The sequence below is a fragment of the Protomyctophum parallelum genome (assembly GCF_964188405.1).
Source record: "Protomyctophum parallelum genome assembly, chromosome: 21".
In the NCBI taxonomy this organism is placed as follows: Eukaryota; Metazoa; Chordata; class Actinopteri; order Myctophiformes; family Myctophidae; genus Protomyctophum; species Protomyctophum parallelum.
Window position 1 is genome coordinate 20,884,086 of NC_139713.1, and position 14,796 is coordinate 20,898,881.

Genomic DNA, 14,796 nt, shown 5'->3' on the forward strand with positions numbered 1-14,796 from the left:
GGCCCAGTGTTTGGGTCCCTCCTGGCCCAGTGTTTGGGTCCCTCCTGGCCCAGTGTTTGGGTCCCTCCTGGCCCAGTGTTTTTTAGTCCCTCCTGGCCCAGTGTTTGGGTCCCTCCTGGCCCAGTGTTTGGGTCCCTCCTGGCCCAGTGTTTGGGTCCCTCCTGGCCCAGTGTTTGGGTCCCTCCTGGCCCAGTGTTTGGGTCCCTCCTGACCCAGTGTTTGGGTCCCTCCTGGCCCAGTGTTTGGGCCTGCGGGTCCCTCCTGGCCCAGTGTTTGGGTCCCTCCTGGCCCAGTGTTTTTTAGTCCCTCCTGGCCCAGTGTTTGGGACCCTCCTGGCCCAGTGTTTGGGTCCCTCCTGGCCCAGTGTTTGGGTCCCTCCTGGCCCAGTGTTTGGGTCCCTCCTGGCCCAGTGTTTGGGTCCCTCCTGGCCCAGTGTTTGGGACCCGCCTGGCCCAGTGTTTGGGCCCGCGGGTCCCTCCTGGCCCAGTGTTTGGGTCCCTCCTGGCCCAGTGTTTGGGTCCCTCCTGGCCCAGTGTTTGGGTCCCTCCTGGCCCAGTGTTTGGGACCCGCCTGGCCCAGTGTTTGGGCCCGCGGGTCCCTCCTGGCCCAGTGTTTGGGAGTTCCAGCAGCGTGGCTCTGTGACATTCTGAGAAGGAAGAAGGGATCTAGACTTAAGCAGAGGAGGTTGAGTGACATTAAGCCCGGGTCCAGCCAGTAGGAGTCCGGTCGGCCCCAATGATGCATGTAAATCCAGCGCTTCGCTTCACGCTAAGCCGACAGACAGCCTGTGAGGCCCCGAGCTCCTGTTACTGTGACAAGGAGGAAACCACGGTGTGTTTTAATCGGTGGTGGGAAGAAGCACTCACATTTTTTTACTCACTGTATAAGTAAAAGTATCAATACTGCAATATAGAAATACTCTGTAAAAGACAGGAATTCGAATTTCACTTTAGAAGTTTACTAAAGTAGTATTCGTATGAAAATGTAATTAACGGACTGAAAGTAGAAAGTACTCATTATTTTTAAATGTATAAGACTTGTAGATAGCTTGTAGATCGGCTATTTTGAAATGGCAGAAATGTATACAGGGCCCAAGTAGTCAATGTACGTTTTGTAATAATCTTCCTAATCCACAAAGGAACTAGTGACAAGAACAAGAACTAGTTTCCCACAATAACCCTGCCGTTGAACAATTGCATTATTCAAAAATAGCAAAAATAGCAGATCTCTAAGCTCGCAATGTATCTTTCGTGTATCATCAATGGCCAGCCATGCTCTTGTCTCGGCTCACAATGCGTAAGGTAGATAGATCTGCTATTTCCGTTATGTGTTTTTAGGTATTTAAGAAATTGTTCCCGACTCCCCCCCAGTCTGTTTTTTATTTAAATCTGCTGTACTACCAGCACCTTTTCAAGCTAAGCCCTCTTTGTCACCTATTTTAAGAGCATCATTTCAAAAAGGTCGGTGTTCCAAAATGACCCTTACAGGTATGTAACTTTGAGAGCGAACGATACGGGCCCATTCGGTTCCATTTGTAGTAACACTCTCAGAGTTATAGCTGGGGATCGTTGAAATTAAAACAAAGTTTGAGAAGCACTAGATATAGGGGGGTTGACAGTCTGGGTTTATGTAACCCTCATGAAGTTTTAATGGAGCCTGGCTATGGGAGTCATGCCAGTGACTCATGATTCCAGCAGAGGTGTAAAGGCGGGAAATATGGAAGTGCCGTCACCTGAAAAGAGCATGTGGGGGAGGCATTTTTTATTATTTCTTTACCTCCTCTGAGATCAACCTCCTACATAAATGCCAGAGATATTCTCAGCTACAGTTTCTGGTTATGAATATACTGTAGATATGCAATGTTTGGGCACAGTAGGCCTACGTTTTATCGTTTTTGTGAGGTTTTACCACTGGTTATCAGTGGGATTATGTTTGAATTGGTGTGTGTGTGTGTGTGTATGCGTGCGTGCGTGCGTGCGTGCGTGCGTGCGTGCGTGCGCTATTTACATAATGTTTTAATCTCTTACAGCGGGAGGATATGCTATCGGGATATGTACAAATTGTTGCGTTTTATTTCGCCTCCCCTCGGCCTGGGGAAGAAGTGCCCGAATAGAGTTGCCTACAAGGTTTGCACTCCCACACAGTGCCCTTTGTCCTCCAAAACAAAAAGGCACTTGTGTGGATCTGGAATGTGAATGCGTGTCAAAGAATGATGGAGATATACGCGACCTGGTCCTAATGCCTGGGTGTCAGTTACAGTGCTGAGCGATCAATGACACTTATGGTGGAAGAAGTACTAAGATTTTGTTTTACTTAAGTACAGTAAAAGTACAATTCCTGTATTCATAATTTGCCCTGAGTTAAAGTGCAAAAGTACTGAAATTGTCCAAAATGTGTCAAACCTTTTGGAAAATAGCACATATACAGTACAAGGTCACAGTGCATCGCATCATGGCCGTTGTGAGCTTGTAGATAAGCTATTTTCGAAAAGTGGTTAATGTTCTGATTGGTATTGCAATGATTAAAATCATTGTTTTCAAATAATTGTAGTGGTCAGTAGAAGTAAAAAAGTTGAAAATACCTCAAATTTGCACAAATACTTAGTTACTTTCCACCACTGGCGTGTATTGACGCTCAGGAGTTTGCTGTGTGTACACAAACAAATTCCTCCTCTACTAACCAACTGGCAGGTAACCGTGGCAACTGACGGAAACAATGGCCCAAGTCAATCTGGATCGCAAGCCCTTTCGTAGTTAGTCAGATGTAATTGGCGCAGGGCTATTATCCAGCAACACGTACAGTATGTACGCATGCATGGAGGAACAAAAAGGGCCGTGACCGGCTGGCGCCACTCAGCCGGCAATAAACAAGGCCGCAGAGTGAGTGAGCGAGCGTCGTGAGCTCAGTTTCCACCGGCGAACGCGGTTACCGCCACGACTGAAGGGCATCTCAACACAGAAGCCATGCCTTTCATTCAGGATCCCGGCCATTCAGCATGTCTCTCCAGGGAATCCTGCTCTGTAAGCGATGCCACCCTCTCCCTTTACCACCACCTGTGGTGGCATGGCATGGCATGGTATTGCTCCCCACAGGAGCCTAGAAATCTTATTAACACAGATTTCTGTTGTCCTCTTTTTTTCCCCCTCTCCCTCTCCATTTTCTTTTGGGTGATTTGTGTGTTCGTTCATTCTCTAACTACCCCCGTCTCTACCCCCGTCCCCTCCCTCGTTCTTGCACCTCCGGTCCTCTCCATCCCCTCTTGCCGCCATCTTATCCCGCTGGGGGATAGTGGCCGATTGATGTACCGCGATATGTACAAGATGCTCCGCCACATGTCCCCTCCTCTCGGTTTGGGAAAGAAATGTCCGCCGCGAATCGCCTACAAGGTAGAATCACTCCTTTTTTCATCTTGTCTGCTCCCGCAAACCCCCAAGCCTGCCCACCCACCTGTCTCTCCTACTGTTCAGTCGGTTCATTCTGCAGTTGCTGTCGCTTCCTTCCTCTCACCTGTCTTAGGAACTATGTCTACCAAAGCAGAGGTTTTTTTCCTTCCCCAGAGCGCAGCATATGTTTTATTGAATAATTTGTCACATATTTACACCCACCCGCAAAATGTTTTAACAAAGCATAAACAACAGTCTAACCACTTTAACTCTACATACTGTACATACATATCCGCTACTGTATTTGAAAATAGTCTAACTAAAAGCTTTTGGATCTTTTTTACATGGCAGGGCTGCAATTTTCCAAAGAATATTAAAAAAGTGGGAAACATTCTGAATATTTCTGAAACATTTTAACAACCCAAATCTTGTATGGAGGTTGTATGTTTTTCCTTCATTTTTTACGATGGGTTTGCAGATTGGGAGGTCCCCGGCACCGGGGGGGGGGGGTTCCACTGATTTATGCTCTGCTGGAAACAGCAGCAACGTAGCGTGGTGCTGAGCATCTATTCTAGTAACGTTTGTTCAACTCTGGGGGTTTGCTTGCGCGTCGTAGTTGAGCGCCTTGGGTTTTCAGCTGGAAAAACACGCTTTGGTGGACACACGGCCTTACACGCCTCCCGGCTTCTGTCAGATATGTCACAGTCAATGTGTGCTGTCACTTTGCTCTTTCTGTTCACCTGTGGCACGTCTTTTATCCTGCTTTTGGCACAGTTAAAATAACTCTTTATATAAAAAATTATAAAAAATAGTAAAATACGTTTCCCAGTGTTTGGGCCCGCGGGTCCCTCCTGGCCCAGTGTTTGGGATTTCAGCTGGAAAAACACGCTTTGGTGGACACACGGCCTTACACGCCTCCCGGCTTCTGTCAGACATGTCACAGTCAATGTGTGCTGTCACTTTGCTCTTTCTGTTCACCTGTGGCACGTCTTTTGGCACCTGCTTTTGGCACAGTTAAAAATAACTCTTTATATAAAAAATTATAAAAAATTGTAAAATACGTTTCGAGGGCCGCCCACACCAAGGAAAGATATTACATTTTCTTTTTTATGTAAGGACACTAATCTTTCAACATGGAAACGATTGTGATTATCTCAAATAATTGCAATTAGACGATTATGTAATAATTTTGCCAGGCCTATCCACTCACTGATGAATGATGTTGAATGTAAACATGTAAACATGTTGAATGTAAGTGATGCCACGTACATTTTGATTGGCTGTCAGTGTTAATATTGTTCATCAAATTCCCCTCAAAGTGATCCCAGCAATATCGTTCACCATCATTATACTGTACCATACTATCCGCTTGAGTCAGAACCAGTTTAAAATGGACATTGGACTCCCATGGTCATTATTTAAAACAAATTCCACTGATGTGTTTTATCACTGCTACTGGTAAGACTGAATACATGTATTTCCTTTTAATAGGTTTGATAATATCACAATGTAATGTTCTTTTTACAAATTGATGATTATCGTTCTTGGTGTGGATAGCCCTTTTACTGTGTCCACACAATGGTATACATTTAAGTTTGGCAGACAGCTATAGTTTCTGATGGAAAATTGATTCAATAAACATTGTTCCTTGTGTCACATTGAATCATAGAAGCATAAACATTTCTGTTCTGTGCTTCCACGTCAAACATGGAAGAGGAAGTAATGGATCAGTGGGAGCGCCTCTCTGCGGTGCGTTCCTCCATATGAAGATGCAGTGGTTCTGTGGTATCCATAGCAATAAGCATAATGGATCCCCGACACCGCTCAATCTCCCCCAGGCTGCATGTTAGGGACTGACCGACAGATAGACGGACAGACGGACATATATTGATTCAGTGGAGATTATTCAGTTGTAAATAAACTTCTCATCTAGCCGTTTTAGTGAGCAAGGAACTAAGTCTGTACTTTGGTTTCATCTTTTTTAGTCCATCTGTCTATTTATTTTGTTTTACTTCACAAGATTTCTTGTAATTCTTTGGTTTTTACCACTTGTGAAGACCTTCACACTTGTTGCACTCACTCTAACGATGACAGTTATTCTTTTAGGGGTCAAGGGTCCATTTGGTTCCATTTGTAAACTATTACAACTAACTTACTAAGCAACTAAGTTAAGCAACTTAGTTACAAATGGATAAATGAACACTGGAGATTTTACTCTGCATGCTCCTTGTCACTGTTTCAACTCCTCATTTGACATTATTGTGTGTGGCCGCTGTGGCGCTACAGTCCACCAAACGTTCTTTCCTTCTCTCTCTCTCTCTCTCTTGGGAATTCACTGCCTTCCTTCCCATTCTTGTGACTTGCTCTCGCAGCTTTGTGTTGTCCTATACCTGTATAGTGTGGTGTTTGTCACACTATACATATCTTACTATATGTGTACACAAAGCTGCTTGTCTCAATGTATCATGCGTGTGTACAAGTGGACTTTACTGTGTACAGGCAGCTTCCCAGATGTGCTGCTCTGCATGCATTAGTGTGCCTCTTGCTCCCTATGCATGCCTTTGCTGTACTGTGTGTGTGTAAAAACGTTCCTTTTATCGTAATATTGTTTTATTTTAAATGTTTTTGCTATGTACTGTATGTAATAACTCCTACCCTTCACACAATTGTCATTACGGTACAGCATATAATTCATAGTGCTTCCGATAATTGTATATGCTGGCATGCCTACTGTAATTACTAATTAACAGTCAAGTCAGTTGTGTTTAAAAAACAACTACTACTGTGAGAGTACTGTTTTGCATTGTTACCAATAGTACTACATTGATACCGATAGAATGTTGTCTATAGTAACCTCTCATACTCACACCAAAGCTGCGTTATCCATCAGGATAGGGCTCTGAAGGCGCTCAGGGGAGCACAGCGGTAAAGTAGCTGACCACCACCGCAGAGTCTGGGGTTCGAATCCAGCGCGGTGCATCTGGCACGAGCCGAGCGTCTGTCTATACAAACACAATTGGCCCGTGTTTGGGGGAGGGAAGCCATGGGGGGGGGGTGTTTGTCACATTTTGCTGATGTACAGAAATAATTCAAAAGGCATATTATGTTCCTTAATCAAATATTTATTTGACCATTGACGATACAGGGCCAGGCAATGGCATCTTTGTATGTGCGTTCCTCGGCCACACGCGCGCGCACACAGCATTACATTCACAGAAAACCATGACAATGATAGAACCGCATAATTTTCGATTAATTACGATTAGTTATTAACTGTTAAGTTTAACCGACTAATTTCTTAACGGCGATTCATCGATTAACGATTAACTACTAAGAACCCTAATCCGTATCGGCAAAAAAAATCTGACTTTAACCGATGACAGTATAGCCGATAATTATCTTTTGTTGATAAGCATCAATTTTGCACTGGCTACAGTATGTTGGTTACAGTATACCAACCTACCAAGCTGTAGATTATGAACAGTTATTTCTAATAATGAAGATTTATTTGTTTCCCTGGCACGAAAGGGAGAAATAATAACACTAATACTAAAAACGAAATATCGGTAACGGCTATTGACTAAATTGTTATGTTAAACATCGGTATCAGCCAAGAATTTCCATATCGGTGCATTTCTACATGTATTCTTACGAGCTGGGTGGCGGCACCTGTGTTGGGCGGGAGGAGTAAAACGAAGGCTCTACATCCTCCCGGTGGTGGCTCCTCACAAGCAACTGAGCCAGTAGGATACAACAGTGACAATGCACAGACATGTGTGTGGGGCTCCCCACATCCTGAGCACACATTTGCTACTTTTAACAAAAGACTAAGAGCACTGTGGACCAGTTTTGTCTACAGTGCCATAGCAACAGCAGCAACTAAAGCCTAATTTATGCTTAATGATGCCTAAGTGTTGTGCGAGTCATCGCTGCACAACAAAAATGGCATGTTTTCAAATTATGTACGAATCGGGCTCGAACAGATCCTCCCACACGAATGTGCTTCCACTATCTGAAAGAGACAGCCTCTTATGGATACAGGAGGCCAGGCGCTTGGTTTACTGTGGATGTGTTCCTGGAAAAGCTCTTCTGTGTGCTGCTGAAAAACAATGAAGTAAAAACGTCAAAATGTGGATGGACAATCAACGCAATATTTATTGCATTTCTACTAAAACATCAGTAATGATGCCCTACGCGGTGGCCTGAATTCAAAAAGGATTTGGAAGATTTTCCTTAATGTACTGTATATTTAATCTATCAGGCCTGAACAAATTGGGTTAATTTAATACAATGAAACCTTTTAGCCTGTAATGAAGTCTCACCGCCAGCACACAGAACACTCCGTTGCCCTTGAGCACTTTCAACTTGCCGTGTCCCTTTTTGGGGCATGTCAAAAGTTGAAACCTATTACAGAAATATTTGAATATATACATGATATACTTTTTTATATAAAATGTGTATTAGTAAGTTCAACCCTACATACTTAATTGAATAATGAATAGGGTCCCTCTGGGGTCTATGCATGGCTATTTTAGCTGAATGTTTGCTTAGAACGAATAGGGATTCTAGGGGTTTCACAATGTGGCTTAAGTGCTTAATGATTTGATCCTGGCTTCTGTTCCTCGCAGCGATTGGTCAAAATGAACATGCCCATCGCCGATGACAACTCAGTGCACTTCACTTCCACACTGATGGCTCTGATTCGCACAGCCCTGGAGATCAAACTGGCATCTGGTGAGACATACCAGGGTTCCATTTGCTGGGGGGAAGTAATTGTACTTAAGTATAGCACTTGAGTAAATGTACTGGTAATCCATGCCTCTGCTTTTGATATCCCCCTTCTGGTCATTCATTTCTACAGCCGGTGTGGGCGTGTTTTATCCCTGCTTGTGGTCATACACAGGGCTTTAAGTCATTACTGCCAGGGTTTCTCTAGAACAGTCTGACTCTGCACACACTGCCAGCATTTTTACTAATCCTTCAAGACCCACAAAATATTTTGTTCTATGACTATGTAATCACCAAATGTCTCAAAAGAAAGAAGAAAGTCTCTACTTTGTTCAGGGGAAAAAGAAAGGTGTGCTACAGTGATGTTCCGTTCTTTAGTTATTGGCAGTTGAATATAGCTTGTTTTCACAAAAACTCAGTCTGGGAACACAAAGCAGAGATATTATACTATTAGATTAAACTAAGCGGATTATTGCGCATTATTTCCGGGTGTCCTCTTCTTCGGAAGTCCTAGGATCACTCACAGGTTGTGGAAGAGCTCCCTCTAATAATTTAATAAATGACGTATACATGCGTTGAACAATGTATACTGTATGCGTCATTGACAGTCAATGACTTAAGTTTCCTTTACAAATTGAATCCTGGAACTTCCACCTGTACCGTGTATGGCTTCATGGAGGGGTTTGTGGGTTAATGGTGCATATTGGAGACCATTCACTAGTAGATTTGACAGGACATCGTGTTTCTCTGTTTACCCCCTAGGAGTTCTCGCCCAGCAACTGTGTGACGCTGACCTGAAAAGGGAGATAAACCGAGTGTGGCCGAGTCTTCAACAGAAGACTATGGACCTCCTGGTGACACCACACAAACGTAGATATCCTGTCTCTCTCTGTGTGTGTGTGTGTGTGTGTGTGTGTGTGTGTGTGTGTGTGTGTGTGTGTGTGTGTGTGTGCGTGTGCGTGTGCGTGTGCGTGTGCGTGCGAGTGTGCGTATGTTCATGCACGTGTGTGCGTGTGTGCACAAAAGAGAGAGCACTCACTCAGACATCTCATTCACCAGCTAACATTGTTGTGTGCTAGTGCATGCCCACAAACAGACCAGCAACAATCCTTCTTTGCAGGCTCATTCTCTGCCACCTGGTGGCCATAAAGTGAATTGACTCCTTGCACAGTGTTCACCTCTACTGTCCGTGTGTCGTCCTCCAGACAATGAGCTTACAGTGGGGAAGGTCTATGCTGCACTGATGATCTACGACTACTACAAACAGAACCGTGCCAAAAAGCTTCAACAGCAGGAACCCTCAGGAGGACCTAAGGTATGGCTCATATTGCAGATACACACTCCAGGCAAGGAGCTTAACTTGTAGAGATGGGCTTTTAACGCATGGTTGAAATGACTGTAATTGTGGATGAAAATTCAACGCTTCAGGAACAGTGGCAACCTTGAATACCTTGCTATATGGGCGGCCATACTGTAGCTGAATGGTTGGAGAGACCGCCTGGAAAACAACAGAATGTCCCTGGTTTGAATCCTGGCCTCTGTGTCAAAGTGTCCCTGAGCAAGTCACTTATAGCCTGGCTTTGGCCAGACACAGATAATGCGGATTCACTCAGGAAAGGAAGGACGCATCAGGCTCTCATGCTCATATAAATATAGAATCTCTAATGATGAACTGTTATTACATTATTCTAATAGCCCCAAATGTGATATTGTTGAACAACATTGTGTACCAGTCATTGCTGGTTCAATAACAGAAAAAGAAAATCTAATAAAAAGATAATTCTATGCATTTGTCCTGGTTTCCCTGCAGAGCAAGATGGGGCTTTTCCGACCGATGCTGCCCTTAACTCACCTCTACCAGGTGGTGGCACCAGTCTCCAAACTTCAGCCCCCCTCTCAGCCTGAATCAGAACCTCAATCCGAGCAGCTACCCACCACTACCATAATCACCATCACCCCCACCTCTTCCCTGACCAATGGGGGTGCAAAGTTAGTGACCATCCAGCACCAGTAGGATTCATTATTGCTGTCATGCATTTACATATTTACACTGACAAGTGTCCACAGAAGGTGTTTTTGGAGATCATGACAGCACCTGTCTGTCATGCATTTCTATGGTAAAGACAAGATGCTCCTGTTCCCAAATGTAATCAAATGAGCTCTTGTGAACTCTTTGAGAATTACATCATAGACTTTGTATGTGTGCAATCCAAGCATCTTCCCCATCATTCACATGTGAGTGCCTCACAAAAACACACCAGTGTAGTTTCAGTTCAAGTTTAGTTTCAACAGGGAAGCTGAAAATTAAACCCTTGTTGTTCAAATCCTGCAGTAAAGTATATAAATGTGTAACATTGTGTTGTTCTTGCGTGCAGCCTAAGCCAGAGAAGTGCCATAAAACATTCCCAGTCAGGGGATGTAGTATCTCAGGCAGCCCAGAGACCCAGAACCAGGAGGGATCTCCAGAGAGGCCAGTCAGAGGATGTGCCATACTGTAGCAAACCTCAGGTAAATAAACAAGATGTGAAGAAACAATCTATAAGAAGTAGTGAATATAGCCACTCTACAAGCTGGCGAAGCGACACTTTGTGAGCTTGTAGATGTGCTATTTTTGCTAGTTTGTGTCCCGGGCAAATGTCTTTTCTTTTTGGGGTTTTGAGCGAAAAGGTTTGGGAACCACTATGCTATACTGTACTATAAAAGGTTTGGGAACTACTGTGCTATAATGTACTATAAACCTCAGGTTGACAAACAATAAAATGGCTTTTTTTTTAAAGTACACAACATGTTGTTGTTGCGTTGTGCTGTGAACTTGCGAGCCTGTGGATTGGTTATGTACCTTACCCTTCAAGGGTGGTTCGGATTATAATTGAAACGTAAGCGGAAGAAAACATCACAGAACTTCACAGCTTCTGAAAGGTTTTGGGTTAAAGGAGCCATACATTTATACACTTATAATGCTCACTGCAAATACCTACAGTTGTTACTCTGAATTCTAACTCAGACTCTGGCAATTATCTCCCCATTCTTTAAAAGATGAATGGCCTGGGCCGTGGCTCAGTGGTCCAGGCACCTTGGCCGGTAGCCCAAGCCTGGCAGTGTGCCGCGGTTTCGACTCCCGATTCTGACGGCCTTTTTTACTGCATGTCACCCCCCCCCCCCAATCTCTGTCCCCCATTTCCTGTCAGCCTACTGTCTGTCCCTCTATAAGAAATATAAAGAATAAAGGCGAAAGCCAAAAAAAAAAAAAGATAAATCGCACAGTTTCAGGGATATATCTGCTGTGATTAAACGCCTTATTTATGCTGTTACAGGAAACAGTGGAGATGCAGCCAGTGGAGATGCAGCCAGTGGATACCGCTTCGGATAGCGATGGCTACCCGAGCCTCGAGGGCCATGGCAGAGCTGCCTCTATGCCCCGACTCAGCACAGAGTACTATGTAAGCTTTACATTACACGCTGTAGCCCGCCTCCTACTTTAGCTCACAGGAGACGGCAATGTAACCAAAGGGCGATAGTTGTGATTTTTGTTTTACTAAAATACAGTAGCACTCTCTCAGCTCACATCAGCACACGTGGCTTTCTGTGCGCTCTCAGCTTTAACACATGGACAATGTTTATAGAATATAGACCTTTGATAAGCAGAGAGGACCTGACAATTCATCAAACTTGTTGTATTGGTGATTCTAGAGAACTGGGATATATCATTCTGTACGTCCCACAGAGAAATACAGAACGATCGCATGTCTTGACAGTTGACAAAATGTGTGCTGACAAATGGATCACAAAGGATCATAAATAATGAAGTCCAGGATTTGTATGCTATTTGTTGTCTTATGTTTTCACATTTTCAGTTTTCACCTTTTTTAATGCAATTTTTGAAACCATTTTCAAGCCTTTATATGATAGCGATAGTGGAGAGCGACAGGACATGGAAGGAGAGTGAGTTGGGGAAGAACATGCAGCAAAGGGCCTCGGGTCAAATTCAAACCCAAACCAGCTGTGCAGCTGTGCTGGTCTGTGCTGGTACAGTATGCGCTATGCATTTGTATGTGTTCAAACTCCCCAAAGGCCATCTATATCCACATGTTAATGTTTTTTTTCCCCTTCTAAAATCCTCAAAAAGAACATCTGTAATCACTAAATAACACACATCGTATCAGTATCAGTATCAGTTTTGAAAACACTGCACAATATTTATTTTGAGAACTGGGACAATATTCAGTATTTTTGAGACTTTTGTGTTTCGACATTTTATCACATGTCTCATGAGGTATGATATGTCAAAACACAAAAGTCTCAAAAATACTGAATATTGTCCCAGTTCTCAAAAAACCCTGATGCTTTTGTCCATTTCAATCAGTGTCTATTACTATTATTCCTGTCTAAGAAGATCTTACATTTTGTGTGGAACATGATTGATAAGACAAAATTGTGCAAGTTAAGACTGTTATGAACTGACTGGACAACATTGATTACACAACGGTACTAATTTTGTATTGACTGTATAAAAAGTATTAACTTTGAAACTGTGATTTCCCTGTCCCCTATTGAAATGAAAAGTATGCAAAGTTTTCCTAATATCTGTCAATCTTCAACAGTCACAATTAACCCTGAAATATAACACACTTTATATTCAAATAGTATTTTTTTCACAAGTAATTTCATTTTGCTCATTTCTTTCTGTGTCATTCTGCAATCTATCCACGGCTATTTATGGGGTATATTTCTTCCTCCCAACATTTTTTGGGGCCAATTGTTCCACTTGTTTAACCATGTGAATGTTGCCTGTCTAGCTCTCTGTGTTGTCTATCTGTCAGCCTGTCCATCCATCCATCCATCCATCCATCCTGTCTTGTCTGATACAGTACAGTATGATACTGCACATCACAAATCCTTTTTGTATACTCTTTGTCAATTTCCAGTCTCTCTTCTGAAACCACCTCCTCTGCTGTAGTAGGTGTTTAATTTGTCTCCTTTCATGTTCCAGTCCCATTTCTTTGCATCCGCCCATCCACTTCTATGCTTCCTCTCTCTCCTAATTCTGATGCCTGGCTAACGTTTTGCCCACCTCCCCTCCTGTGTGTGCTGTCTGATAGCGGAGCCATCCTCGCCACGCCCCCGGGACCCACCTGGCAGTATGTACCACCTGTTGTGCCGCCTGTCTTATTCTTTGTCTCTCGCTCTCTTTCTGTTGTCAGGTTCACGTCCCCCCCTGTGTAGTTTGCTCTTTCTCTTTGTCTTTGTCTTTGTCTTTTCTTTCTTTCTTTCTTTCTTTCTTTCTTCTGCCCTCTTGTCTTCTCTTCTCCCTTTCTACCCCCTATGTCCCCACTCCCCATATTTGTTAGCTTCCATGTGCCCTCTCATCCCAGAGTTCACACTCGCTCGCACGCACACACACACACACACACACACACACACACACACACACACACACACACACACACACACACACACACACACGCACACACACGCGCACACACACACACACACACACACACACACACACACACACACACACACACACGCGCACACACACACACACACACACACACACACACACACACACACACACACACACACACACACACACACACACACACACACACACACACACACACACACACACACATGCCTTCAATGACAATGGACTTTGGTTATACTCTCGAATACAATTTCCATTGAATTGTTTCTCAGGAATGGGCTCTAGCCACACTGCACACAACATGCAAACCTACTTATTGTTTAGTCCTTGGAAAACAAATATTTGTACATATATCCAGGTTATGGGAAGCACTATGTCCTCTTGGAGTAGTGCTATGGTTTTGGTCAAGTGTGTGTGTGTGTGTGTGTGTGTGTGTGTGTGCAACTAAAACACACAGTAGCCTAATAACATGTAGTGTTATGGCATGGTTTTTTATCCCTGTCCATTATAGTACCATTGTGATTGATGATTCAAACCATTTCTACAAGAATGAGTTAAAATCATTCATAATGATTTGGTGCCAACTGGTACCACTGTAGATGAGCTGGAATGTTACCAGCGGGTGGCGCCATAGCACAGCTGCTGTTCCAGTGACCAATCAGTGTGTTTTACCTAGTAACTAGTAGCACTGGCCAGTGCAAAGACAACAATGTCCTCACAGACAGACAGACTCTATACATCTCTACAGTACATACGGAAGAATCTTTGGTTTTGGGGGTAAGCATATTGTACAGTAGCTGTGATGGAAGTTCTCTGTAAGCTAAAATATGACGTAAAGATGGTTTTGTTTTGTGGTGTACTGAGCAGCTCTGGAGCAGTAGTCTGTGTGATATTCAAACCAAATCCAATGGTTTTAAGAACAGTGTGAACATCCTAGCGCCTCCCCCCACCCTCTTCACACGACCTGAGTCTGAAGAAGAGTGAGGTGGATGTTGGTCTCAGGTGGAAAAGAGTGCTGTCCAACAAGCTGTGCCTCTTTTGTTGTGCCGTGAACAGTTTGGTGGTCCAGTGGTCGTGTCTTGGATCTATCATGTCCTAGTCTGTACTTAAAGGATGCTGCTGCCTTTTGTTCTCTCTCTGTTTTTCTCTGCATTTGGTTCCATAAACATAATCCATCATTATCCCAACATTGTAAAGTAAAAAATAAATGAAAATAAATACATGAAGCTTTACTTTAGAACAGCTAAAGATGCACCCCCT

The 14,796-nt window shown here is 43.6% G+C and overlaps 1 protein-coding gene across 5 annotated transcripts in view; it reads left to right on the forward strand.

The window, feature by feature from the left end:
• cacna1bb (calcium channel, voltage-dependent, N type, alpha 1B subunit, b) overlaps positions 1-14,796 on the forward strand; it is a 162,693-nt gene that overhangs the window by 139,164 nt on the left and 8,733 nt on the right. For 3 of the 5 annotated variants that reach the window (XM_083793860.1, XM_083793861.1, XM_083793863.1), the window contains 8 exons: positions 3,290-3,386; positions 8,012-8,117; positions 8,874-8,981; positions 9,317-9,426; positions 9,922-10,100; positions 10,487-10,619; positions 11,426-11,551; positions 13,211-13,249. In XM_083793860.1, coding sequence (XP_083649986.1) covers positions 3,290-3,386; positions 8,012-8,117; positions 8,874-8,981; positions 9,317-9,426; positions 9,922-10,100; positions 10,487-10,619; positions 11,426-11,551; positions 13,211-13,249 — 898 coding nt within the window. Of the gene's footprint in view, positions 1-2,029; positions 2,127-3,289; positions 3,387-8,011; positions 8,118-8,873; positions 8,982-9,316; positions 9,427-9,921; positions 10,101-10,486; positions 10,620-11,425; positions 11,552-13,210; positions 13,250-14,796 lie in introns of all 5 variants that reach the window. The other 2 variants (XM_083793864.1, XM_083793862.1) reach the window with 2 other exon arrangements.